The sequence below is a fragment of the Manis pentadactyla genome, chromosome 6 (genome assembly GCF_030020395.1).
Source record: "Manis pentadactyla isolate mManPen7 chromosome 6, mManPen7.hap1, whole genome shotgun sequence".
NCBI lineage: Eukaryota > Metazoa > Chordata > Mammalia > Pholidota > Manidae > Manis > Manis pentadactyla.
The window spans coordinates 136,158,131-136,181,960 of record NC_080024.1 but is presented as its reverse complement, the minus strand read 5'-3'; the positions used below and the strand labels follow the sequence as shown (position 1 = coordinate 136,181,960).

The window sequence follows — 23,830 nt, the reverse complement described above, 5'->3', positions numbered from 1 at the left end:
TTCAGTAGGTCTGTGGTGAAGCCTGGTAATTTATATTTCTAAGTTCCTAGGTGATGCTGATAGTTGAGGGGAGTATCTTTCGAGAACTATCAGAATACAGAGAGGGAAAATGCAGACAGATTTTTGAGTGAGAGAGAAATGATGGAGCTGTTTCCTTTCTGCTCTTGCCAGTGATATGAAAAGTTCATTTCGGGTCTAGAGACAGCTGCCCAAGCTTTGGTCAACTGTATTTGTTAAGCCTGTAAGTACAATCCTTTAGAATTACAGAGGAGCTTAAAAAATTCAGATACTCAGGTCCCTTCAACAAATAAGGATTCCTGAGTGTGGGGCCCTTTCCTTAGAACTGTTGAAGCTCTCCATTGTCACTGAGGAGGCACAGTTGCAAAGAGCCTGCAGGTGAATTAAATGGGGATCCTTGTTCCACCTTCCACGTGGGAAGAGCTTAAGTGGGAAGGGTTTAAGGACCACCTTCCAGGAAGAGGGGCTCCAGCACAAATCCAAGAGGCGTAGATGGAGATACTAGCTGAGAACCACACTCAGAGGCTTTTCTTCGTTCAGGTACAAATAATGGCTTGAAAAAAAATTAAAGCTGTGTCTTTTCATACTTACTCTTCTTCCCACTCCTGTCAAGCCATTTTCCTTCTTGGCTGGAATTTCCACTTTTTGCCGCAAGTCGAAGAGGTACTGAAGCTGCTGTGGGCAGCTAAGGTGCCCCAGGCAGAAGGAACCACAGTAAACGAAGCAGGGAGCGGCCGAGTTATACGTGTGGGAGAGAGAAGAGGTGAGGCTGTCCGGAAGTAAACAATCCTCCCTGACTTGGGGTGGGGGGGCCGGGAGCCTCGTTAGAAGCTGTGGGTGAGCCGAGCAGACTCCCAACTTTCTGAGAAGCATTTCAGCGCAGGGACCGGCGGAGGTGGTTTTTGTTTTTGGCATACCCAGATCACCTTAACCTGCAACGTAACTGACCTTTACTAGTGAAAATGTTGAAGGAAGCTACCTAAAATCCCGAGGGAGATATGGGGGGGGGGGGTATCTCAGTTGGTATCATCTTTCCTTCTCAGCCCCGTCTCTGCTTACTCCTCCCTCCCTCCTGTCCCTGCTCCACCCCGGCCCAGCCCAGGGGCGCGGCCCACGGGCACGCAGCACGGCAGGTGTCGGTCCCGGAGCGCACCTGGGCGAGCGCGCGCTCGGTGTCCAGCAGGGGGCGGTCCGCGGCGGCTGCTCGCCCAGCCCCGCCCCGAGCCCAGCGGACCCCGCTGCGGCGGGGGCGCGGGAGGGCGCGTCCAGCCCGGCCTGGCAGAGCTCAAAGGTGGTGGCGGCAGCACCCCGGCCGGCCGCTCCGGTGCGCACCCGCCCTCTCCGGCCGGAGCCCGCGCCGCCTCCCATACCTGAGCGGGGAGCGGCGCCGCGGCCTCCTCCCCCACCGTCGCCTCCTGCCCGGCCTCAGCTGCGCCGCCGCCGCGGGAGTAAAGGTCGCGCCGGCAGAGAGCGAGCTGTCGCGGCGCCTCCAGGAAGCCGGTGGGGCAGGTCGGGGAAAAACGGACGAGAACCAAACTCTCAGCCCGCCCGGGAAGATGGCGCTGGGCGCGCCGGCCGCGGACTGAGCGCCGCCGAGGCGGCGAGGGGCCCGGACCCACCGCCCACTGGGGTACGAGTGAGGGCCCTCCGCCGGGTGCGGCTTCCGGGGCTCGGGCCCGGCCCGCAGGGTCATGTCGGTCAGCGAGCTCTACAGCCAGGTGAGCGCGGGCCGGGCGGGCGCAAGTGCGCGGGGCGGGGGCGGCGCGCTCCCGGCCGCCGAGGTGTCCTCGTGGGCGTCGCCGCCTGCAGCTCGGGGATGCGGGGGCAGCGGGAGGCGCTTCCCAGTCCCAGCGCCCCTAACTTAGGGTGGCAAAGAAAGTTTGGCTCTTCCGGGAGCGCCCAGCGCTGAGTGGCCGCGGCTCTGCTCCTGGCCGGGACTGTCGCTCCTTCTCCGCCCTCCCATCAGGTTCCGCGCCCGGTTTCGCGGTGGCTGTGCGCCCAGCCGGTCCGGCGCCCGGTGCGTGCGGCCAGAAGCCCGCGGTCGCACCCGGTGGACCCCGCCGCGGGCTCTCCGCAGCGCAGCCTCCCAAGGGCGCACATCTTAGGCTGGCTCTTCTCCTGGGCACGGAGGAAGGCGAGCCCTGACCTTGAGGGTGGGAGAAAGGGGGCTCAACCTGCTGTTGGGGGCTAAGGGGTCGTAGGTAAGCAGGGGGTAAAGCGAGAGGTGCTCGAGGGATCTCCGGCCCGCCTAGGGAAGGGTATTCTTAACCTGCCCCGTTGGGCATTTTGAGGAGGCACCTCGGGGTGGGTACCAGGAGGGCTTTAGTTATTTCGCGGAGGGAGTCGGAGTAACGCTGACCCGGGGGAAGTGTGGATTTTCAGCCTGCTTTCAAGGTCAATGTGCGGGGCTTGGTTCTCGGTAGGGAACAGGTGCGGTGGGCCGAGATGCTCCGCTTCCGCCGCAGTTGCTGTGGTTAAAGTTAGGGACCAAGCGCTGCTTCCCGGCGCGCCCATGGCCGTGCGCCAGCCCCCGAGCTCCCTCGGGTATCAACTTGGTACGGGAGCAGGGATCTTTACACACGTGCTTCTCGCTCTCCCGTTAAGTTTTGGATGTCCCAAAGCCGCTTTTGTCTATTCGTCTTTCCTGCGTCCCGCACAACTTGGACAGTGTCTGGCGCGCCCGTCTCCGTGCGTAGGGGGATGTGTGCACGCGCGCACGGGTGTGGGCGGGCGATTCCCGGGACTTCGGCTGGGCGGACAGGTCTGGGCGGGGAGGAAGAGTTACTTCCGCATCCTCACCTCGGGATTGCTTGCCGCTGCCCGGCGAGGGAGCGAGCCCTTGGGCTGGCTACTTTCCGTTGGACCGATTTTCTAATTTCTTACCAGAGGGGACAGGGCCGAGTTGGTAGGACCCTCCTCAGGGAGTAGTAGAGGCTGTAATCTGGGTGGGGGCGGGGCCGCAGCAGCCTCGGATCCATTCCTCCCCCACCGGAGTGTCTCGGGCAGTGGTCTGGGTTGGGCAGTAGCTTCTCGGAGAGAAAAAGACTGAGATTGAGAGCTGGGGAGTGAGATCTCTGGCACTTCTGCCTTTGGAGAAACACCGCAATTTGTTTTCCCATGGGGGTTTTGGGATGAGCCCTCAAACTTCCAGCTTTGTTTTTTTACCTGAAGTGGCTTACTGGAAACCCCGGGAGGCTGGAAACCTGTGAAGCAGGGAAAGATCTGAACTAGAGTGTAAACCACAGAACTGCACGAAAATATCGCTTGTACTTCTCAGTAAAAGGAGCGACTCAACCGACTATGTCTGCAATGTTCCATGAAGTATTCTCAGACAATAACTGATAGCTGTTACTATATGAAGATAATGGGCGAGTGAATAAGCCCTTAACTTTTGGAGCCCTGATTCTGAAAAACTATTAGCTTGCATTTAAAGAATACTTTTCAGGGGGACAAAACAATAGGATTTTTAGAAATGAGTAGTTTGTATATTCAGAGCCTTTACGTTTCAATGTACTACTTTGGGACTTGTGACCTTCTCCCAGTAAGAGTTTTGTCCATACCACAAGACCAAAAAAGTCTATTGGTGTGAGGGTTTGGCATAATTAATGCCAAAAAAAATACTAGAATGCTTCCCTAGCCTGGAGGCCTGTACCTCTGTTAGTGGATTTCTAGTTCTTAATCTCTTAAGCCTAATGAATCTGAAATTGAGATTTCTGTGGCCAACACAGATTGCATTTTGAGCACATCTTTCTGGCAGAGTTAAACAATTATGCTTTACTATGAGAAACAGGTGCATTTCCTAACCATCACCCCACTTGCTAGGCTGGGTTCTCCGTATGCATGAGTCACAAATTACACAAATGAATTGTGCATTCTACTCAGATTCATTGTTTCTTGGGATGATTTCATTTTAGTGTGTAATCAAAATGGCCAATGTTCCCTTATTTTTAACCTGCTAGTGGGCTTTTCTAATATGAATGCTAGATACAGGCATGTGCTTTACTGTATTATGTATAATGGAAATAATTGTCAACAGCATATATAAGTAATGGAAATTTTAAAGCCTTTATTATAATTTTTGGTTTTAGTGGCACAGAAGATGTCATTAGAATTAGACACATTGGAGTGCATAAATGAGCCTACATAGTTTTAGTTAAGAACTTGAGTCTATACAAGAAAAGACTTCCTTTCTCTCCAACTTAACTGTTTTGTCTTCTCCAACTGGTGATTCATATGCTATGTGAATATTTGTTTTGGAGTTGATTTTAGTGACTGACAAAGGGTACCCCCTGTAAACAAAGGCAGTCCTGTTTTCAGAAGACTCAGCACTTCAACTTAGAAAAATTGCTTTTGTAGTGGATGGGAAAAGAAAACCAGAGAAACTTGAGGGCAATATCAAAGTGAGTCAGTCTCCTCTCCTCTTAGAGAGGTGAGGTGATGATGCACTAGCTTCAAGTGGCACATGTAAGTGTTAGTACTTTGTTTCCGACCCCCATGGAGTGACAATGTGTGGGCTAATCTGATTCGTACATGTCCCAGGAAGATGTCCAGACATATGCAAGTATGGTGAGTACCATTTGATTATAACTGTGGAGAGTTTGATTTTTAAAAATACAACTTGGGCTGAAAAATACTTCTTTATAGAAGGCTTATTCTGAGTGAAAAACTTAAATACTACTTTTTCAACTAAGCCTTGTTGTCGCCTTTGATTCTAGCTAGTAGACTGGGAAATCATTGGGCTGAAACCAGCACCTTGAAATCATCCTGTTCCTGCTTGGTTTTAATTGGTAGGTGGTGTGTGAGCAGTGGACCATTGAGTACTGCTGGGTTGCTTTGCTGGTGGACACACCTGTGTATGTCAGTAATGTCTTGGAACACAGGGCCAATTTTTGGGGCCAATCCTTTGGAAAATAGAACCTAAGCTTTTGGGCTGGTGTCCTCTAACTGTCCTTTACTTATGTTTCAGGCAATGCAGGTTTCTCCCAAGTAACAGTCTGGAAGGCAGTGGAGCCTTCTGTATCCATCCACTGCCATTGGAGGGACTAGTTCTGCCTTCTACTATTGCTTCCCAAGTGGGGCTCTTTCAAAAAAAAAGGGGGGGATCTGGCAATCAATGGCAGCAGGTGCTGTTAAGTGTCCTTAGCTGCCCTTTGCTCCTGCACACTGCCTGGAGCTTGCTCACTCCCAGTAGTCAGCACTGGGGTCTCTCAAAGGCTCTTGGAGCCTGAGAATTGACATCCCCCAGGGACACAGTCCTTTAGCCAATGGGAGTATAGCAGCTGGAGCTTCCAATCCCCCCACCTTGGGAAGAGGATTGCTCTAAGGTGAGGCCACAGTTTCCAGAGCTCCAAAGTCTGCCAAAGTCTCTGTGCTGGGGGACCTCCCTGAATATCACACCCCTGCTTGGCTTCCTTCCCTGTCCTACTTCCCTGCTCCCCTTTCCCAGGAGGTCTGCCTAATGGCTCTTGAATGGGCTCTTCATCTTAGAGTCTGATTCTGCAGGCTCGCATGAACACAATCACGGCTTGGCTGAGTGGGCCTTGAGAAGCTCCTTGGGGCCCTGTGACCCTGGGCCGGCAGCATGATAGGGTCGTGTCGCACTCTGGCCTCCTGCCTTGCCTGGTCCTTTCCCATCCCAGAGCTCCCATTCCCTTTCCACTCTGCTCCCCTTTCTCAGCTGGGCCTGTAAACTCAGTGGGCCCTTCTTGCCCCTGCTGGAGACCATTAGAATCCCCAAATCTGCAAATTGTTAGCCATTTCACATGGCGTGTTGTTCCTTGTGTGCCCTAGACAAGTGTGCCTTGCCACCCTTGTTCATGTCACATTGCCCTAATTAGGCTGAGGGCATATCATATGTTTTAGGGAGCCTGTAGTGTGTCTAGTGTTTTGCCTTATGCATGGCAGGTACTTATTTTGGGTTATTAGGTGGTTTTGGGGAAGACTAGGGGACAGAGGATCCTGCTAGAACTTCCTTGTAGCTGTTGCTGACACCAGGTCTCTCCACTGAGGCCTCTTGAGGAAGGTTGCTTTTCAGCTGCTAGTTTCTCCGCATTTCCTCTTGGTTAATGTTTTTCTAATATTAGCTGCAAGATAGCCACCCATTAGAAGGCTTCTTGATGGATCCAGATCAGGAGTTCAGTAGAGAGATGGCGGCTTTTTCTGCTGATGGGACAAGGTACTTCTGAATGGAAACTAAATACACATTCTGAACTCTGGCAAGATTAAAAACACATTTTCTGTGGTAAGGGTCAGATGTAAACCAAACTGCTTACAATGTTTATGTCCAAATGCTGTCTTCCCTAAATGATGGTGTATTTGTCACTACACACAGAATTGCCAAGGTAAATCTGTTGATTTGAAATGGTAGTTGACCTGTTTTGTGATTCAGCTGGTTTCCAGAATCCACATTAAAAAACAGTCATTTAAAAGGGAACAGAACCTGTGTTCTGATGTGCTTGTCTACACAAACGCATTTTGCCTTGTCATTGGGCAGTAAAACCTAAACACAAAGCTAACTACAGCATTGCCCATGTGTCAGAGGAGTGTAGACAGTCTTAAGCATTTGTGGGAGTATTGTAGTCAGGTGGGCTGCAGAAGTGGGGAAAGACGACTTTGGTGACAATGAGACATGTGTTGGTCTTGAACAGAATTTGAGTTTGCTGGAGATTGAAAGGAGGGGCACTCTCAGGAGATGGTACACACAGGGACAGGGATGAGCTAAATACTCGGGGGTGGTAACCACAGTAATGCTTACAAACTGATTATGAAATAGTTTGACTTACAGAAAAGATACAAAATTAGCGTGGAGTTCCCATGTATATCTTTCTAAGTTCCCCTAATGTTAACTTATATAACCATAGTGCAGCTACTGAAACCAGGAAATTACACCACTGTTACTAACATTATGTTATTTTCGTACACTTCTATTGTCTACAGGCCTTCCTGGAATTTTTCCAGTTTTTCCAGTAAAGATCTTTTTCCTGGGCTAGGCTCTCAGTGGGGATTCTGTGTTAGGGAGCATCACAGCACCCTAAATCTCTTCCAGTTGGGGACAGTTTTTCAATTTATCTTTTACAACTTTGGCCTTTTGAGTATTGGTCCATTATTTTGTAGAGTGACCTTCAATTTGGACAACCCTAATATCTTCTCATGCTTAGATGGGGGTTAAGAATTTTTGGCAAGAACACATCCGAAGTGACGTGCATTTCTTAGTGCACCATATCAGGAGATGTGATAGCAATGTGTCGCATTACTGATGGAATCACTTTCATCTCTTGGTTAAGGTAATGTTCATTTACTTTTATTGAAGAGTCCTGTTTAAAAACGAAGATCTGGGTGCTAGGTGTGCTTACTGCTGCTTTTTATGGTCTTTTAGGGATTTTTGAGCCTTGACTCCAATAAATGTTGATCATGTAGGCAAGGGATTAAAAGTCGAATATGGCTTTGGAAGTTTCCCACTTGAGAGTAGACAGGTATGGTATGGGGCAAGGATAAAGCTGGACTTGTGACATGTTGAGTCTGGGGTACCAGTGGTTTGTCTAAGTGGAGTATCTTTTTTTATTAAGGTATTGATATACAATCTTATACAGTCTTTGCATGAACAACATTGTGGTTATTACATTCATCCATGTTATCAAATCCCCCCGCCCACCCCAGTGCAGTCACTGTCTATCAGTATAGTAAGATGTTAGAGTCACTACTTCTCTGTGCTATACTGCCTTCCCCATGACCCCCCCCTACATTGTGTGTTAATCATATTGCCCCTTAATCCCCTTCTCCCTCCCACCCTCCCCACTCCCTTCCCTTTGGTAACTGCTAGTCCCTTCTTGGAGTCTGTGAGTCTGCTGCGGTTTTGCTTTGTTATAGTCCACAAATGAGTAAAATCATTTGGTGTTTGTCAAAGTGGAGTATCTTTTAAGGATATGTGAATTTAAAGATACACATTTAAGGATAGATGAATAAACTTACAGGAGAAGTGTCAAGATCTGGGGTTGTTGCAAGTAAAACCCCTGGGATTTTCTTCAATGAGAAAGTGTGAGTCTCATAGCATGATTTTAACAATGATCTGGTTACAGCCTTGACGTGGGCAGTCCTGGTCTTTGGTCATGATCTCACCCTGGACTATTCTGGGTATTGTGGATAAACACTCTTAGCTCTGACATCTTGGGTAGGTACTTTCTGAGCCTTGAACCTTGATTTCTTGATCTGAAAAATTGGGATGGTACCGCATCGTATGTTCACTGATGGATTATGATATATCAAGTGCCTGCCTAGCACAGTGTCTGGCACACTGCATGGCAACTGGTCATCAGCTTGTTTCCCTTTCAGTCGTGGTACTGAGTGGTGGTCTTTTCTTGTAACCCTCCCCTGTTGTCCTGCAGAGGTATTGGTCATAAAGGGGAACTTGGTGCAAGAAGGGGAAGAACTGCTACAAGTATATAACTACTGTCCAGTAGACAACCAAGGCATAGGGGGAAAAATGGTTGCCACCACCCTCTGGGGAAGGAGCAAGAACTGTTTTAAAGTTTTTTTAAAATTTAAGCTGCACTTTCTGGGCTGCTTAAGGAAAGAAATTAGAGCTTTAAAGGAAAATTAAAAAGCATTTTTCACAAGGTTCCATTTTTTTCCTGTTAATACGAATGGTTATTGAAACAATTCATATAAGGCAGGAATGGCACAGGTTCTATAATTCTATTTCTAGAAACAGCTACTGTTAACCATTATATATAGTCTTTAGACGTGCACTCCAATAAGATAGTCACAGGCCGCCATGACCACTTGAAAGGAAGCTGGCCCAGAGATGAGCAGTAAGTGTAAAACATGTTTCCAAGACACAAATGAAAAATCTTTCATATACTTTATATTAAATGTTGAAATATTCATATACTGGGCTAAAGTATTTGCCTTAGCTACTTTTTTTTTTACTGAAGTATCATTGATACATAACCTTATATTGGTTTCTAATATACACCCCTGGTTGGACAGTCACCCATGTTAAAGCCTCACCCCCAGTAGTGCAGTTACTATCTGTCAACATAAGATGTTACTGAATCATTGGCTATATTCTCCGTGGTATACTATCCCCATGACCAATTTATATTATTGAGAATCTTTATGCTCTTTTATCCCCCTCACCTGCTGCACCCACCCACTCCTCTCCCCCTTCCCTCCCTCATGGTAACTACCAGTCACTTCTCAGTGTCTGAGTCTACTACTATCTTGTTCATTTTGTTTTTAGATTCCACAGATAAGTGAAATCATGTGTTTCTTTCTCTGTGTGGCTTATTTCATTTAACAATACCTTCTAGGTCCATCCATGTTGCAAATGGCAGGATTTGTTTTATGGCTGAGTAAGATTCCATTGTGTATATGTAGTACTTCTTTATATATTCATCCATTGATGGACACTGGTTGCTTCCATATCTTGGCTATTGTAAATAGTGTGGCAATAAGCATAGGAATGTGTATCTTTTCAAATAAGGGGTTTTGTTTTGTTTGGGTAAATTCCTAGAAGTGGAATTACTGGGCTGTAAGGTTTCTATTTTTAGTTTGAGGAACCTCCATATTGCTTTCCATAGTGGCTGCACGGATTTTGCCTTCCCATCACCAGTGTAGGAGGATTCCCTTTTCTCCAGATCCTCACCAGGACTTGTGTTTTCAGTAGTAGCCATTTTAACTGGTGTGAGGGGATATCTCATTGTGGTTTGGTTTGCAGCTCCCTGATGATTGAAGATGTGGAGCATCTTTTCATGTGTCTGTTGGCCATCTGTATTTCTTCCAAAAAATGCTTAGGTCCACCACTCATTTTTTACTCACGTTATTTTTTTTGGTGTTGAGACATATGAGTTCTTTACTAGATGTTAACCCCTTATGAGATAAATTGTTTACAAATATGTTCTCCCATACTATAGGTTGCCTTTTCTGCTGATGATGTCCTTTGCTGTGCAAAAGCTTTTCAGTTTGATGTAGTCCCACTTGTTCATTTTTGCTTTTGTTTGTCTTGCCTGAGGTGATATATCCAGGAAAGAATTACTCATGCTTTGAGATTTTTGCATGTTTTCTTCTTTCAAGTTTACTTTTGTGTGTGGAGTTCTGTTCCATTCTCTTGTATGTAGTTGTCCAGTTTTCCCAATGCCAGTAATTGAACAAACTATCTTTTCCCCATTGTATGTTCAGGGCTCCTTTATTATATATTGATTATATATGTGTGGGTTTATATCCAGGCTCTCTACTGTTCCAGTGATCTATGGGTCTGTTCTTATGCCAGTACCATACTGTTTTGAACACTGTAATTTTGTAGTTTAGCTTGAAGTTAGGGAGCATAATACCCCCACCTTTGTTCTTTCTCAGGATTGCTTTGGCTATTTGGGGTCCTCTGTGGTTCTGTATTAATTTTAGGATTATTTGCTCTAGTTCATTGAAAAATGTTACTGGTATTTTGATAGGATTGCATTGAATTTGTAAACTGTTCTGGGCAGGATGGCCATTGTGATGACATTCTATTCACGCGCATGGGATAAATTTCCACTGATCTGTGTCTTTAGTTTTTCTCATGTGTGTCTTCTTAGCTTTCAGAGCACAGGTCTTTCATCTCCTATTAGGTTTCTTCCTGGGTATTTTATTCTTTTTGATGCAATTGTAAATAGGATTGTTCTCTTGATTTCTTTCTGCTAGTTTGCTGTTAGTATGTAGGATTGCAACAGATTTGTGTATCAATTTTGTATCTTGCAACTTTGCTGAGCTCACTTTAGTTCTAATAGTTTTTTGTTGGAGTCTTTAGGGTTTTCTGTGTATATATCATCTGCAAGTAGTGACAGTTTAGCTTCTTCCTTACCAGTTTGGATGCCTTTTCTTTATACTGTCTGATTTCTCTGGCTAGGACTTCCAGTACTATGCTGAATAAAAAGTGAGAGTGGACATCTTTGTCTTGATCTTAGAGGAAAAGCTTTTAACTTTTTGCTATTGAGTATGATGTTAACTGGGGGTTTGTCATATATGGCTTTTATTATGTTGAGGTACATTCCCTCTATACCCATTTTTGCTGAGAGTTTTTTTATCATGAATACTGAATTTTGTGAAATGCTTTTTCAGCATTATTGAGATCATCATGTTTTTATATCTTTGGTTAATGTAGTGTATGACATTGATTTATGAATATTGTACCATCCTTGCATCCCTGGAATAAACCCCACTTGGTCATGATGGATGAATCTTTTGATGTATTTTGATTTTGGTTTGCTAATATTGAGGATTTTGCGTCTATGTTCATCAGGGATATTGGTCTATAATTTTGTTTTTTGTGTTGTCTTTGTCTGGTTTTGGTGTCAGAGTGACAGTGGATTCATAGAATGAATTTGGAAATATTGTTTCACCTTTTGGAATAATTTAAGAAGGATGGGTATTAGCTCTTTACATGTTAGGTAGAATTCAGCTGTGAAGCCCTCTGGTCCTGGACTTTTGTTTGTTGGGAGGTTTATGATTACCAGTTCAATTTTGTTACTGGTAATTGTTCAGATTTTGTTCCTGGGTCAGTTTTGAAAGGTGGTATTTTTCTAGGAATTTGTCCATTTCTTTAGGTTGTTCAACTTATTGGCATATAATTTTTCGTAGAATTCTTTTTTTGGTTTTGATTTTGTGTCTTGATAAGTCTGGCTAGGGATTTGTCTATTAAAGAACCAGCTCTTGGGTTGTTGGGTATTTTTTCCTATTACTTATTCTCTGTTATTTACTATGTCTCAACTTTGGGTTTTATTTGTTTTTCTAGTTTTTTGTAAGTTTAGACTGTTTACTTGGGCTTGTTTTTTCCTGAGGTAGGCCTGTACTGCTATGTACTTCCTCTTAGAACTGCTTTAGTGGTGTCCCACAAATTTTAGACTATTGTATTTTTGTTTTCATTTTTCTCCTTGTATTGCTTGAATTGGTTTGATGTGTTAATTGATCCATTGATTATTTAGGAGCATATTTAGCCTCCATATGTTTGTGGGCCTTTTTTTCTTGTTTCATACCACTGTGGACTGAGAAGTTGCTTGATACAACTTCAGTCTTTTTGAATGAGTCTCTTTGTGGCCTAGTCTGTGATCTCTTCTGGAGAATGTCCCATGTACACTTGAGGAAAAATGTGTATCCTGCTTTTGGGTGGAATGTATATATCAAGTCCATCAGATCTAATGCATTGTTCAGTGCCTCTGTTTCCTTATTTTCTGTCTGGTTATTGAGGTGAGTGGTGTGTTAGTCTACTTAAATGAATGTTTTGCAGTCTATTCCCCCTTGAATTCTGTTCAAAGCCATGCATTTTATCCTGAATCTAAATCTATGGCTCTTTATCATGTAAAGGTAATTTTACCATTTAATGGCTGTCTAATATGGCATTCTGTAGATCTTTGGTAATGTTTTCAACCATTCCCATTTTGATGAACATTTAATTTGTTCTAATTTTTTATAGAACATTCTTAGAAACTCCTAATTTCCTTTGGATAAGTTTCTAAAAGTGGAATTGCTGATCATGCACATTTATAATCTTAATATGACAAGTAGCCTGCAGAAAAGAACTGCTTGTTTTTCATCCCTCCCTAGCACTGGTCTTTTGATTTAAAGTTGATTTTCACTAGAGAGTTGAGCTTCCTTTCATATGCTTGGTGTGTTCATTTGTAGTTTCCATCATATTTGCTGTATTGACATTACTTATATAAAGTAGTATAATGAGCAAAAGTTTGTATGTTTAGAAAAGGTCATGGAAAGCAGAAGTACTCAGGATAAAATACACAAATTTTAAAGCACCTGGGCATCTGTTTTTACAATGATTTGTTCAGAGCTTGCACATCTGCACCCTGTCATTGGAAAGACACTAGTTATGAAAGCTAGTATTTATTGAGCTTTCATGTAAGCTCATGTTTAAGGCTTTTGAGCCAGGCCATTTAAGTGCTATGTATCAACTCATGTAACAACATTATGTAGGCACTGCTCTCATTTCTGCTCCCCCACTCCTGGACCCCCACCCCCATTTACAAATGAGGGACCTCAGGCTTGCCCAAATCGAATCCTCCTTACAGATAGTAGAACCTTACCTCGAGGAGTCTGGCTGAGGGCATGGTTTTAATCACTTTACCACCTTCCACAAGGTTCTGCCCACTAATGGTGGGTCTGGAACATTTGTGTATAAAAGAGGTCCTGACTTAGGGGTGGGGATGTATGTGGGGTGGGGGTGGGGTCCTTTGTACCTAGCACTTCCCTGCTTACCACCAGCACAGAGAGAGCTCCCCAAAGAGAAAGGAGAAAAGAGTTTCCATGAACAGGAGGGAAGGGCAGATGGTCTGGTCCTGAAGCTCTTTACTTTGGGAATCTGCTTTGCGTCCTCGGCCACCAGCTTAGCCCCACAGGTGTCCTGGTGCTTCCTAAAGCTGCCCCGAATGTAGGTGAAGCTTTGTTTTTGTCTTTCCTTAGGCCTTGTAGGCCCCCCAAAAGGTTAAGTTTCAAAAAAGGGTAATGAAATGAAGATGTAGGTAAAAGTCAAGCAGCATAAGATGATCTGATTATAAACTCAAGCAACCTTTCTATTCCCAAGCCCTTTGCCTGGCTCCATCTCCCCCTTAAAATCCTACAGTGAGAGCATTTTCTTTCCTTTCATGCTGACATTTAATGGGCATTTTTTCTCCTTTCCAAGCTATAAGCAGTGCATCAAGTATGATACTCAAGCCTGTCCTCTTCTTGTGCCCATTCAAATGTCTTCAGTCATGGGTGTGCCCTGCTCACTGCCTATTGTCTGGGTAGGTATTTGGAAAATGAGCTCCCCCCTTGTTGTTCAGGTTCAGTTTGGCCATCTTAGGCAAGGTCCCCTCCTGCAGCATCTGAGGAGCAAAACTTCTAAAAGGATACTCGGAATACAAACCGTTCTTCATTATAACTTTACCTGCTTATCAGGGACCTTGTCAAAACCATTCAGAAGCCGCCTCCCATCAGGGGCATTCTGGGTTGGACAGGGGGAGGAGGTCCTCACGCCTGGATCTTGGCATAGATGAACACTGGTAATATCTTGCTAATTTGCTATGCAAATGATCAAGCTTACATATCTGAGCTCCAAGTTAATGGCTCGTAATGCTCTTCTTAACATTTATTCACTGGTTCATAAGTATTGCCTCATTTGAGTAATTCTCATAGTGACACAGGCCCTGTAGGCTTTTCTTCTCTTTGCTGGATTTCACGGAGGACTAAAGAGGCCCATCATGAACAGTGAATGATTTTTCCCAGAGTTTTTGCCATTATAAAATTCAAATGTGTTGTGACATGTAATCCTAAAAGTAACGAGAACAGCCAGATGCCTTCTGCATGGAATTCAAAGACTGGGCTTACCTCTTTGGCACTAATGAGTTCTGGTGCCTGGCTTAGAGACCAGCTTCCACAAGGATACGAATACTGGGCCATAGAATGCCTGTTCCATTCATGTTGTGGCCTGGGTGCTGCTCATTTTTGGAGGAGGTGAAAAGTTACTTGAACTGCTAAATTGAACAATACTCAACTCTATGTACTCTGGCCATTCACTTTAGACTCGGGCTCAACTTTTGCTAACTGCCCACCCAGACCCCAGTACAGTCCCACCAATGTTATGCATGCTGAGAACGTATTGCCTGATTTTATATGCTGCCAGTATCATATAAAGCACTTCAGAGAATACATGCAAAAAGCTGCTTTTGAGTTTCTGAAATTAGCAAAATGAACACTATTGTTGAAGCCTATGCATGTGATAAAAAGTGAGGAAAATCCAGGGAAGGGGGAGGAAGGAAGAAAACTAGCCTAGTTTCCAGGGAGTGGGGATAGTGGGGGAGGGAGGGGGAGTGGGCATAGTGCTTGTTAGCAGTCTGCTAGATTGCATAGGAGTTCACAGGTATTAGTTTAATCACTATGCTTCATCAGTTATCAAAATAATGAGTCTGCTGGAAGTAGCATGAGCCACAAAGCTTTGACCTTATAGGTAACTTTGGGTTCCATCTTACGTGAGTGCAATTGATTGAATGTACATGTGCAAATTCACTGAAGTAAGTGGAATCTTATGCTCACATCCCTTAAAGTTCCCAAGGTACGGTTTTGCATATTGCAGAAACTCACATGCCATTGAACTGGCCTAAAGCCTGCCTGTGCTCCCTGTGTTCTAGGCCATGGCACTTTGAGGAAAGGTCTTCCCCAAGGAGCCACCTTTGTTGTAACATTTTCCGTCCTCCTGGCAGGGCTTTGGCTTAGGGTATGCAGTGGAAGGCCCGTTTCCTCTGGCACTTGCCTTAATGTATGGAATGTGGAGCCCCTGTCAGGAGATAAATGTTTTTCTCTTGTATTACTATACCCAAAGGCTTAGCACAAGGGGTGAATGTAGAAAAACAGTGAAGTAACATTTGTGAATGTGAGAGCTAATAGAACTGCCTCATTTTTCAATATTACAATTTTTTGCCTGATTTTTATCATCTTTTTGCCCTTATCTTCCTAAGGTTATGTATGCCTTACATTAAAAACATAATCTTTTACTTTTTCTTGAATAACTCATACAAGTTTTTATTAACTCATCAAGACTCATGGCTATTTGCATGAGTAGGTGGGGCAGATACAGATCTTCATCCTTTATGTGAGATGGAACAAAACCAGGTGGCCCTCAGAAAAGAGAGCAATGGATTGGGGAAGAAAAATTAGATTGAGTCTGTTTTAGTCATCTTGTGCCCCACAGGAGCAATAATGCTCCTCATAGTTCCAACAGAAGATTCAGACCCTTTTATAGTCTTCACTGAGCCACCAAGTGGAGAGAGTACCTTCTACCTGGATAGGATGTAAGCCACAGGCTGCTCATGAGCAGAACAAGAGCCCATCCCTGCAAAGTACTCCTTTGACCTTGAGTTCTCCCAGTCCACTGGTTCATTTATTTGTCAAACGAATAAGCCTGAAAGTGATATAAATACATTAAAGAGAGAAACGGCTTTATTTCTCATCAGACTTAATCATATTTTCAGTTTACCTATGCTCCCTGAAAAGGGCTAAGTTCATTGTAAACTGAGGGAAACGTCTCAGCCTAAAACCAGTGTTTGCTCTCAAGCTACTCTTTTGTCATTTTACTGTGTGTATGTGCATAACTATAACAAGCTGTGTGCGCTAAAGGAGAATGCCCTTAAAATGCAACTTCATGACCAGCATGTCAGATCCTACCCACCTGAATGCTGTTCTCTTCAGGCTGGCCTCTTTGGCAGGGGTACAGTGATACTGGAGCTCATCAATGCCTGTGAAACCGGCTTCAAATCTGATGCATTCTTTTTCGTTTTCTGGCAATATCTCTATGCCTTAAAAGTAGGCTTTTCTGGAAATGAGTTATTCAGTAGAACTTAGCTGGTTGACTAAGGTAGGGTTTCACTGACTTAGTTTCTACTGCACACACACACACACACACACACTCTCTTATAGACTGAGTGTGACTTTGAGGTACTGATGCCTGTTCTGTGTGGTCTCATATTAGCTGTCATCCTCAGGAACTGGGCTTCAAATGCTCTGTTATCCAATCAGTGTAGAGCCACCAGCCTGTCAGGAAAATACTCATTTAAATGCTGCATTTCTGGTTTGGCTAAAAATCTAAAGGTTCATTGAAATTTATAGAACACTGATATAGTCCTGTTTAAATACATGTATACTAATGTGATTAACAATATAGGCATATAATTGCCTCTGTTATGATAAGTATATAATAGCATTAATACTGACTGAAAAATCAGATGTAAAGCCCATTTTACCTAATTTCCTAAAAAGCTGTTTTGAAGGTAGATGGAAGGATGCTCTTTGTACCTTCTATATCCCTGTGTGTCAGGCAGGAGGCTAGCCACTGAATAGGAGAGGAGGGTAGAGCAGCAGTGTTCAAAATCTCCAAAAGGTGGAAGCAACCCTGGGTCCATGTATGAATGGGTAAGCAAAATGAGGTGCATCCATGCACTGGAATGTTCAGCCTTAGGATGTCTGACACATGCTAAACATTGATGAACCTTGACATTATGCTACATGAAATAAGCCAGTTATATAGTGGTAAATATTGTATAATTGCACTTATGAAAGATACCTATGGGAGTCAAATCCATAGACACAAAGAATGGTGGTTGCTGGAGGGACGGCATAATAGGGATTGTTTAATGGGTACAGAATTTTAGTTTTGCAAAATGAAAAGTTCTAGAAATGCACAGTGGTGATGGTTGCACAACAATGTGAGTTTCATGCCACTGAACGATGCACTTTTTGTCATCTTACCCATTTTTATTCTATCACAATGGAAAACCTCGGGTGGAGGTTGGGGAAGGGCAGGAAAGAGACTTATGAGAATAACCTTTAGACTGGATAGACGTGGGTTTTGAGGACTGGTTCCTCTGTTAACCAGCTGTGTGATCATAGGCAGTTGCTTAACCATTAGGCTTCAGTTTTCTGTGAAACAGGGTTAAGCTAGTACAACCCTCGGGGGCTTGTTGACAAGATAAAGTGAGAGCACATGAACCATATTCGTTGCTGCTGGTCCTGTTAGGAGGTCTTGTCCTCAGGAAGCCAGCGATCAGTGCAGCGTGAGAGCCTGCAGGCTGGGAGGCCTGCTCTGGGTGCTCTGGCATCAGCTCCTTTGGGTGGGGTGGCGAGCCCTGAACTGGGTCCTGTAACCTGGTGAAGTACCAGCACTGATGGAGAAGCCCTCGGGCCACCCATGTGCTTTTCCTTTTTCATGTGGGAAAAGAACAAAAGGAGTCTTAGGGTCCTGGCTTTGAGAACCACCTATTATGTCACATCATCTGCTCTAGGCCTAACTGTCCTGTGACTTTCAGTTGTGGGGCTTCCCCCAGATTGTACTGAGAAGAGGACCGCCTTGACCCCCCTGACCGGATGCCTCTATTAAGTCCTTCCTGGCACTTAGCATACTTGGCTCTTCTGGTTGTAAGATAACTCAAAGATGGAGGCTCTAGTTAAAGGATGCTTTCTGGAAACAAGGCTTAGGTGATCTGAGCAGCCTGGCCCACCAGGCCAGTGCTGGGGACCAGAAAGATGCTCCTGACGTCCAAGGCTTTGGGGACCAGGCTATTCTGTAGCAGGGAAGCTTTCCTCCCTGCTGGTGCCCTCAGTGCCCTCGATGTGACTGAGTTACTCTTTGCTCTGTCCACACCCCCAGCCACCCCCTGGTGTTCACTCTACTCTCTACCGTTGTTCCTGCGTCACTGGTGACAGAAATCTCCAAAGCTTTGGGAGAAAGCAGCTCCTCGCCTGGCTGCTTCTGGGGGAGGTACACCTGGTCCAGTGGCTCTGGCCTCTTAGGCCCACGGAACTTGCGAGGTGGCTCAGTCTCGGGAACTGTGTGCTTCCCTCAGAAGAGGCCGTGGATGTTGTGGGCGCTAGAATCATGGTGTTCCCACTGTGGGCTGCTTCAGAATGACCTGAAAGCTAGGACAAATGTGGGTGCTGCATCTCCCTGCTATGGAGTAGGACTTGGGAGATTGGTCTTGGGCTCATTTCTGTTTCTTGCTGGATAATGGCTATTGATGGCACTTGTACCCTTCTGCCTGGGTTTCTGAGCTGTGTTTTTTACCATCATCAATCCCTGCCTTGGATTCTGGTGGTGGCTCCATGTCTAACCTATTACACCCTAAAAACAATGCTGGCATTCGGGCTTTAATATCTGCTATTATAAATGGTGCAGCAAACATTTTGGATTTTGTCCTCTGCTTAGTGTTCTAGGTCCTTTTCCTCCAGTTGCTTCCTTCCTCCTCCCTGGTTTCATATTCCTTCACTTTCAGTAATCCATCCTTAATTAAGTCGCTAGGGAGTGCGCACTGTGGTAGTATCCCTGAAGTCTGACTGGCAGTGTGAAACCAAACCCCCTCCGCAGGCCGCTGGGGTTACACAACACTCAGCCGAGTAGAGCGCTCCTAGTGGGGCAGATGCTAAGGATATCGGTCTGAGCTGTGCTCAAGTCAATGTGAAGCATCGCAGAAATCAGATACTGCCTAATTGCTGGTCAAAGAATGAATAATGTCCAGCTCTGGAATTGTACCGTGAATCTAAGGTGACAGCTAAGTGCCAGCCAAATAGTTAGGCTAGAAGTCTTCCATTTTATCTCAGTAAGTCAACTGTTGGCTTAATACTGGAATTTAAAACCCCACCTTATGCCACTTGTGCTTTACCAAGGGGTCAGTGGTAGCATGTCCCTACTCAGCTATGTTTATGCATCTCGTTTTTGTTGTGCAAGGTGGACACCTTAAGAAATCAGTTATTCATGTACTAACTCACCGTGGTGATCAGTTGGTTAGTACTTGAGTTCATGGTATTGAGATAGGAAAGTCTGATCGTTCTTAGTCTTACACTTTCTGACTGAACAGTATTACACAGGTGAGAAGGAACATTGATTCCACTTCATGCCTGTTTAGGCTGTGAGCTCCGTGGTGAGTCTGAAGCTTTTTTCGGAGATGTCCATTTTCTGTTCAGTGTTTGTACCAGGCCTGCCCTCACCCCCAGATGCAGTGTCTTCTGCTTTCAGTCTCAATGGGTTAGTCAGTGTTGTATAATAGACAAAAGTATTTGAGAACCTTGATGTCAGGCACAGTGCTGATGTAAAAGGTACATAAGATAGTCCTTATTAAGGAGCCCTCAATTATATTCAACTTAATAGGTGTTATCTAGCAGTATGTCAACGAGGCATTTTGCTAAGAGATGGGATGTAGCTCCTGTCTAGTAGGAAATTGCTGAGGTTTCTCGGCTGTCACGAGAACCCCCTAGACAGGGATTTGGGAGAAGTTCTCGTCTCTTACTGCTCTTCCCAGCCCTTTAACATGCCTTTCTGTCTCCTGCCTCTGAGTGTTGAGGGCAGGTGAAGGTCAGTCACATCAGGGTGGACAGCTTCCAGCCTCCAGAGAAGTTTCCTCTGAATTGCTCAGAAGAGCTCAGTAGAATGGGAGCCCCATCTGGTCACCCAGAAAACTGCTTTTCCCTCTACCCTCGGGCTCAAGACTGTGTATAGGGGAGTGGGTGTAGGGGCAACAGCCTAGGGGGATGGGGCAGTGTGGGGCTGGAGCTTTGTCACAGCCCTTCAAGAAAGATGTCAAATAGTGATGTCAAAAAATGGTTCCCCTAAGTTTTTATTCCATATCAGTAGGAAGGCAATGAGAGTATATAGAAATCCAAACTAATATTTACAAGCTGTTGTTTATGCTTCTTAAATTGAGTTCCTCTACAGCATAAAAATAAAATATTACCCAAAGGATGGAAGGGTCTTTGCATGAATCTTTCCAAGGCTGCCCCCAATACACTGAGCTGTACCTTTCATCTTGCCATGAAGCACTTTGTTGGAACTCATTTTTGAGGAAAAACTAGCACCAAACTTTTTTTTGTAAGATGGCCTTGTTTCCGTAAAATTAGGGTTCTCTTGATTTATGTAATTGGTTTGATACTGTTTTAAACAAGGGTGTTATGACATTCTTGCAAAGCTTGATGTTCATAATCTCCCATATAAAGCAGCACTTTTTATCTTGAATGCGTTAGTAGCTGTGGTTTATCTGGTGCTTGGGCACTAACAAGACTTCAGGTGACTTCCAGTGTAACCAGAAATATATAGGCAAGAAATCTGTGCCAATAATCGGTTCACCTAGGATGAGAAATGACAATCCTAAGAGTGCACAGTTGTCTTCTGGGCATAAAAATTGTAGTTGTTTAAATTGTTGCAGCCTTCAGGAAAATGCAGTGCTATTGATTTTATGCACTGTAGTAAGACAGCTATCACATTAACCTCCTTATGACCTCTGCTTTATCCAGACAAAGATTTGCAAAAGTGAAACTTCAAAATGGAAGTTTTACCAAGTTCTTCAGGTGAACTGTGCCCAGTGGTGGCTATTGTTGGTCATTGTGACATATTGGCCTGGCTTGAGGACCAGGTGTGGAGCTGAGGTTGAACTTGACTGAAGGAAACAGACATCCTTTGAAGAGAACTAAGTAGTGGTGGCCCTGCCCTAAGCATGGGTAAATCAGGCTCATGGATGCATTTAAGTGTCAGGAATGCAGCTATATGTGCTGGGCAAAAGCTAATGGTCCCCAAGAAACCAACCAAAAAAAACAATCTAGTTGTGTAACAAATCACCTACTTGGTGAGACTATGGCCTGAGATAAGGGTGAGATGGAAGGACAGAAGGCATTTGCTTAGGCAGTTCCTGAGCCTCTGAAAGTGAGAGTATCTTGCTGTAACGATGGACTGTGTGAGGGATTTCCAAGGTAATTCTGGTGTGTGTAACTTTTCCTCTATTACTGACTTCAGAATGGAAGCTTTTTCCCCTGCCAAGATGTGACTACTCAGCTATGCTCTGTTGGACGCATTCAAGGGGATCTCAATAGATGGAGCTCAACCGGGATGTGTCTGGACACTCCAGCTTATGAGGAACAGCTGGGGACACAGGGCTTATAGCCCAGGGAAAAGATGCTATAATCCTAAAATGCTGTAGGGCTGCCCTGAGGAGTGTGTGTCCTGAGTTTTTTCAAGGATAAGTGATGAATAATGGGTATGTGTTCAGGAAGGCAGACTCAGCTTGGTGTGCAGGCCAGTCAGACCTGCGTCCCTGTCCCTGTCCCCAGCAAGGGAATGCGCTGTCTCTTGCCCGAGTGTGGGCTTCCTCTCTGTAGATGTCCCTGCAGGCTGGGCACCATCCTGCAGGGATGCCTGAGAATGGGATTCTGACGCCTCTGACCTTGACACTACTTGCCCACCTGAAAGGTGGCTGGAAATGACTGCTTGTTGGGAGGGAAAAATAAAATCAAGTCAAAAGATGAAGGAAGGAAGGAATAAACATTTTCTTGAGATTCTACTTATTCACTTGGAAACCTATTTCTCTAAGAAATAAAAACCAACTCGATTTATTCTAAGATCTTTTGGGATGAAGCCATGTGTAGGCTGAGAGTTTGGAGGCAGACAGGACAGGTGAGAATAAATGGAGATTAAAGGAGGGACCATCAAAGCAGAGCAGGAGAAAGTACAGACGTACGCACGGTGTAGGCTCTGCTACCACACAGGGCTGGCACTCCATGGACCACCTTGCACAAAATGTCCCAGTCAACCCTGTAAGAAGGGCTGTTGCAGTAAAGTGGGGTCACATCTTCTGAGAGGCAGGCTGGGACCTGGTTTTGGCCTGTAAGATGTTAGGTCCCCATAGCGCCCTGGAAGCTGATTTATCTCCAGGTCCAGCAACCAATCAGTGATCCCAGATGTGCTGATGTCCTGGCGTGGCTGGCCGCCTTCTGACTTCCCGGGGCCATCGCTGTGCTTGCTACTTCTAGGAGCCAGGAACAGATCCTGCTGTCCGAGGTCAGATGCCTTCGGAAGTTGTAGTATGTCTGTTTCGGGCAAATCACTAGCACTCTCTGTAAGGTATCTGTAACCAGATGAAAGAAAACTGGGCATTTTCCACTTCATGCATGTATATCAATGTCTGGGAGTATATTACTGCCCTGCCCCAATCCCCTAATCCTAGCCCTGTGGGAAGGGAGAGGTGGCCTTGAAGGAATACACAGTGGGTTGGCTTCTGCTTTTCCCCTTCAGAAAAGACCAGCACTTTATTCTCAGCAGTGATATCTCATACACAGTGTGCTTTCCAAGTTGTGCTCCTGTTTGTCACTTTTCTTGTTCATGAGAGCCCTCTGAGGGAAGATGGAGTGACGGCATTGAGCTGTTCAGTGACATGCTCAAACTCTGCAAGGTAGGAGCAATGCAGAACTTCATGCCCGAAGTCAGGGTTCTGGCACACGGCATGCTGGTGGTGGTCCTTTGGGAACTGAGGGCTGATGGAGTCGGGGAGTACCGTCTCCTGTGTACTTGGCTGTGTGTGTGTGTTCCTGGATGCTGAGTGGCTGGTTTGTACCTAAGGAGTTAAGTTCCATTTCAGTTCCATTACTGTTTATTTTCCAATTTCAGGCCTACGGGTGTATTCAGGCTGTGATACCAGAAATAAACGTTGATTTGCTATATATATATCATGACAAGTAGCATACAGACTGAGATTGGTGTAATGAAAAGAACACTGAGTTCTCTGCTTGGAGATTTTGATGGTAATGTGTTACATGACACTAATTTGACAGCATAGTAACACTAACCGGGGTAAGTCATTGTAACTCCATGAGCCTAAGTTTCCTTATTGTCTAACTGAAGGGAACAGGCCCAGGTCTCTTGGGTGCTTTCCATCTCTGGTTCTGTAAAAGTGTCACTTAATCTGAGTCACAATTTGTACACTTAAATATCAGTGCTGCCTCTTCCAGACGTTTTTTCTGATCGACTATGGAAAATGAAATGGTTCAACCTGAAGGAGTATACATTTCCAAAAGTCACTACCTCACAGTGAAAGATTCACTTAGAAGCGTGTGTTGCTATGGCTGTTTCTCCCCACATTCTCTGCATTTCAGTAAGTGGCATGACCCTCCTGGAGTTCATCCTTAACCTAGTTCAAGGCATCCTCCCCTAAATACCCAGTCTGCCTGCAAGTCCTGTTGCCTTGACTTGCAGCAACCCAAATCCTCTTGTCCTCGCTATGCTGACCTGTCCACCCCACCATGGTCTGGCCTGGGTAATGGCAGCTGTCTGCTAATTGGCTTCCTTTGTCTCCTTCTAGTCTGTTGTCCACACATGGCTAGAGCAATCATGTAAAGTGTCAGTCCCATTCTGTCCTCTGCTCTGAAACCATCAGCTGCTTCTCTTTGCTTTTAGAGGAAACCCATGTCCCTTCCTGCCCTGACCCATTAGTACCCCTGTCTGCCTCACCTGCTGGCTCCTGGCATGCTGGCTGCCTCCTAGCTCCTC

At 45.2% G+C, this 23,830-nt stretch overlaps 1 protein-coding gene across 2 annotated transcripts in view; it reads left to right on the top strand.

Annotated features, from left to right (window-relative positions):
• Positions 1-1,325: 1,325 nt before the first annotated feature.
• The window catches only part of MYO5B (myosin VB), a 350,447-nt gene continuing 327,942 nt past the window's right edge, over positions 1,326-23,830 (top strand). For both annotated transcript variants that reach the window (XM_057504168.1, XM_036918614.2), the window contains exon 1: positions 1,326-1,736. In XM_057504168.1, coding sequence (XP_057360151.1) covers positions 1,710-1,736 — 27 coding nt within the window. In that variant the 5' untranslated portion in view covers positions 1,326-1,709. The remainder of the gene's footprint in view (positions 1,737-23,830) is intronic.